The 4,828-nt window shown below is 49.8% G+C and overlaps 1 protein-coding gene across 1 annotated transcript in view; it reads left to right on the top strand.

Annotated features, from left to right (window-relative positions):
- The first annotated feature begins 306 nt into the window (after nt 1-306).
- The window catches only part of Hip1 (huntingtin interacting protein 1), a 137,368-nt gene continuing 132,846 nt past the window's right edge, over nt 307-4,828 (top strand). The window contains exon 1 of the mRNA XM_028765978.1: nt 307-460. Coding sequence (XP_028621811.1) covers nt 341-460 — 120 coding nt within the window. The 5' untranslated portion in view covers nt 307-340. The remainder of the gene's footprint in view (nt 461-4,828) is intronic.

Genomic DNA, 4,828 nt, shown 5'->3' on the forward strand with positions numbered 1-4,828 from the left:
TGGGGCGGAGCGCTTCGAGGGCAGGCTGGGACAGCAGCCCACCAGGTCCTGCCCACTAATGATAATGGACAAACCTTCAGACCAGTCACAGCATGCCGACCGCCCTGAGGCGGACCAGCCGGTGAAGAGAGCGGAGCGCCTCCGAAGTGGGAAGAGGGATGTGGGGAAAAGCCTCTTGGAGAGATGGGGTGGGTCCTGAGGGAGATGGACAGCGCTGCCAACCAATGGAAGACGGAAGCTGTCTCCGTTAGCGCCGGATCCCCGCGGGTAGGGAGGGGCGGGAGGCGCCGCGGGGATCCCGGGGCGGCCGAGGGCCCCTGACTCTGTTCACCCAGACAACATGGACCGGATGGCCAGCTCCATGAAGCAGGTACCCAACCCGCTGCCCAAAGTGTTGAGCCGGCGCGGGGTTGGTGCTGGGATGGAGGCTGCGGAGCGCGAGAGCTTCGAGCGGACTCAGGTGAGATTTGAGAACCCTGGGGTATCCCTGGGGCACCTGGAGTGATGCTGGGTGCTAGAGCGGCTTGGAAGGGAGTGGGTCTTGCAGGCCCGGGAAGGGATTAGGCAAGGTGGCTGCTATCAGAATCATTTTGGGGTATGGACCTAGCCGGGTCCCAGGAAGGTCCAGGACCTGGGCATCCCTACTGGCATGGGAGTCAGGGTGCACTCTGGGCAACTGCAGACTCCTGTGGCTGAGGGGACCGTCTTGGCGAGCACCATCAGGGGTCACAAGGGAGGCCAGAGAGTTGAAAGGGGACTGGTGGAAGGAGTGCTCCTGGGTAGGGGAAGCACTTGGAAGTCACTTGGTTTTTGCAAGTGTGGGAACGCCGACGTGGGGGTGTGAAGGGTGGCTCCGGTCGCTCTACTTTAGTTTTGACTTCTCCCTCCACTCCCCAGCATCTCGTTCAACCGTGCTTCTAACTTGGCTCTCAGCAGCCCCAGCTGTTGGCCTCAGAGGCTGGGCCAAAGGGGTCTGAGTGATGGGAAGGACCGTAGGAAATGTGAAGTGTGGTCCAACTTGGAAAGTGCCCCAGGGGTTTGGAGGAACGGGGACACGCAGTCTGGGGTAGGAATTGAGGCGCTTGGACTGTAAGACCCTTGCGTGTCGGGATAAGCTGTCCAGTGATACTCAGAATCCTGCTTTGAGGTTTTGCTTTCACCCTCCAAAATATGCCTGACAGCTAATAAGCAGACCGCCTTATTTGTCTGGTCTGAGCAGGGCAGATGGCCAAAATTCCACCGCGGTTATCAACAAAAAGCCACTATCCACTTTTCCCTCAAGCTTTTATGCATGCTGTATTGATCGGACTGAGTCAAGTTGCGAGGCGCGGGGTGTGTAGTCATCAATTCATCTGCATGTAAAATCTGTTTCTGAGAGTACAACCTTTGGGATCCCACTGCGGAAGCTGGCCGGGCAGATTTTCTTGTTCTACTCTGGCTTCTACTTTGAAGCTCGAGTTGACTTCAGCCAGAGGCAGGTCCCCTGTCGTGTTCTGTGAGTAGGAAAGATGGAAGAGATAGGGAGGGCCCGCGTGTTCTATAAATGGACCGTGTACGGAAGAAAGCCTTTTCACCCCAGGGGACCTTTAATCCACCTCTTGTTTCTGAGACCCCTGGATCCCCTTCTTGTGTCTGAGGGGGAAAGGGGGGAGTTGTACCCCGGGAAGGGGAGCAAAGACCGCCATTCTCAGAGGAAAGACCTCTCAGTGTCTACAGGGTTTGGGGCTTTTTTTTTATTTGTCAGATCTTCTGAACTGAAGATCCTTTTTTAAAAAAGGATATTTGCGTTTAACCTTGGGCATTCCTGCCCCCTCCAACCCCCCCAGAAACCTCTATTATTTTTAAAGTGAAAGAAGAAAATAAACTGGAGGTATTTTATAGCATCCAACACTTTGAGAATCTCTGATAACTTAAAACTGAATCGGTAAGTTAGACATAAAAGTGTGAGCTTTTGGCCAGTGGAGATGGCTAAGGGGTAAAGGCTGCTGCCAACTGGTCTGGCCACCTGAGTTTTGTGCCAGGGAGGGAGCCAACCCATCCAGGCTGTGGTCTGACCTCCATACTCCAGCTGTGCCCTGAACACCCCTCCATACACAGACACCAAAAATTACTTTTTTTTTTTTTTTTTTTTGGTTTTTCGAGACGGGGTTTCTCTGTGTAGCCCTGGCTGTCCTGGAACTCACTCTGTAGACCAGGCTGGCCTCGAACTCTTGAACTCAGAGATCCGCCTTCCTCTGCCTCCCAAGTGCTGGGATTAAAGGCGTGCACCACCACCGCCAGGCCTCAAAAATTACTTTAAAAATGTTTTTTAAAGTTTGAACTTAATATAGAGTGATAGAAATTAGGCATTTGAATGTTTCCAACTGTAAGTAACATTTTTCCTAGTTGCCCAGGGAATATCCAGCAAGGACACTGGTAGTCCGTGTCTGGTTTTACCTTCTGTAGACACTTGTTATGAGCCAGATTTGATGTGGAGTGTGCATGTGTGTGTGTGTGTGTGTGTGTGTGCGTCTGTGTGTGTTGAGATATACTACAGCAGATTTTTTCAGTTGTGGGACTCCCCCCTCCTTTATTTTTTTATTTTTTTGGCTTTTTTGGGGGGGGGCAGGGGATAGAGTTTCTCTGTGTAATAGCTCTGGCTGACCTGGAACTCAGTTTGTTCCAGGCTGGCCTCACACTCACAGAGATCTGCCTGTCTCTGCCTCCCAAGTGCTGAGGGTTTTTTTTTTTTTAATTTGTTTGTTTGTTTGTTTGGTCATTGTTGGTTTTGTTTTATTTGAGTGAGGATCTTACTATGTTGCTCAAGCTAGCCTGGAACTCAGCTCTGTATACCAGGCTGGCCCTCAAACTTTCATCAATCTCCCTGCCTTTGCCTCCCTAGTGCTCGAATTACAAGCCTGAGCCACCACAATCCAACTCAGTTGTTGAAACTCAAGCTGGCAGGCATGGTGGGACACTTTGACAATCCCAGCACTCAGGAGGCAGAGGCAGGAGGATCCTTTCAAAGCTGAAACCAGTGTGATCTAAGTAGCAGATTCCAGGCTAACTGTGGCTATACATAGTAAGACCTTATCTCCAAAAGAATTTCAATAACCTAGAAGTTAAAAAATAAAAAAAAAAAAAACAAAATAAACAAACAAAAACATTGGTTATTTTCAGAGATCAAGAGAATCAGCAAGGGTTTTATAATAATTGTAGCTAATTACTATGTTTGGAGGCCTCTAAGTACAGCACTTTATTTGCTATCTTTAATCTTCTCAAGAACTGATGGAGTGGTTATCAACCCCATTTTGTTTAGAGGAAATTGAGGCCTACCGAGGTTAAATAACTTGCTGGGTAACACAGTTGGAAGTGGTCCCAACCTTTAACCACATCCCAGCTACCTCTGAGTCTTGAGTAGCCCCGGAAAGGATTTGAGTTCTCTTCATTTCCTTTTGTCTTGAGACAGGGTCTCTTACAGTTCCATTGATCTCAGACTAGACGATCTTGAACCCATGACCTTCTGCCTCCACCCTGAGTGCTGGGATTGCAGGAGTGGCCCACGATGGCTGGTTTGGGGCAGCGCTGGGGATGGAACCCACAGCTTCATGCATGCTAGGCAAGAGCTCTCCCAAGTGAGCCACATGGCCAGCCTACAGGAGACATCTCAGGTTTGGGGTGCAGCACTCAGTGACGTGCTTTGATGGATGGAACCTTGTGCCCTCAGGCAAACAGTCTGACTTTCCTAAGCCTCAGTTTCCCAACTGTAGACTAAAGAGAACTCAGGGCTGGGGAGGTGGCTCAGTGACTACACTTGGTGCACAAGCTTGAGGACCTGAGTTCAGATCCACAGAACCCACGTTAAAACAAAACAAAACAAAACAACAATGTAGCTCCGGTTTTAGCCAGATCAGTGAGATTCAAGGTCAGTGAACGTGTCTCAAAAACAAACAAAATGTGGAAAGAAATAGAGGAAAGCACCCTGTGTAGACCTCTGACCTTTACAGGTGCACACACACAGACGCATCTGTGCACGTCAGTATACAACACACACGTATAAAATAAACATAATAGGGGATGGAGAGATGGCTCAGTGGTTAAGAGCACTGACTGCTCTTCCAGAGGTCCTAAGTTCAATTCCCAGCAACCACATGGTGGCTCACAACAGCTACAGTGTACTCATATACAATAAATAAAGAAACAAACCATAATATTTAACCTTGCAGTGTATGTAGGGGTGTTCATGGCACAGTGTGAGTATGGAGGTCTGTCTTAGGTAGGGTTTTACTGCTGTGCACAGATGCCATGACCAAGGCAACTCTTATAAGGACAGCATTTAATTGGGGCTGGCTTACAGCTTCAGAGGTTCAGTCCATTATCAAGGCGGGAGCATGGCAGCATCCAGGTAGCATGGTGCAGGAGGAGCTGAGAGTTCTCCATCTTCATCTGAAGGCTGCTAGTGGAAAACTGACTTCCAGGCAGCTAGGATGAGGGTCTTAAAGCCCTCACCCACAGTGACACACCCACTCCAATAAGACCACACCTTCTAATAGTGCCACTCCCTGGGCCAAGCGTATACAAACTATGACAAGGTCAAAGGACAACTTGGTATGGAATGCATTAAATAATAAGCATGAAGGCATTTTGCACATGATGGGCCACTATTGTGTTTTTCTGTGTCCCAGGAATAGCCTCTTCCAGGCAGTCTGTCTTCTTAGCTCTCGGTGCTGTTTCCAGAATGTCGAATAGACACTGTCCCTTCCAGAACGGGGACCACTGAGCAGCCCAGGCTGTACCCCACCATCACCTCACCACCGAGCAGCCCAGGCTGTACCCCACCATCACCTCA

Source organism: Grammomys surdaster, unplaced genomic scaffold (assembly GCF_004785775.1).
Source record: "Grammomys surdaster isolate TR1022 unplaced genomic scaffold, NIH_TR_1.0 166, whole genome shotgun sequence".
NCBI classification, from domain to species: domain Eukaryota; kingdom Metazoa; phylum Chordata; class Mammalia; order Rodentia; family Muridae; genus Grammomys; species Grammomys surdaster.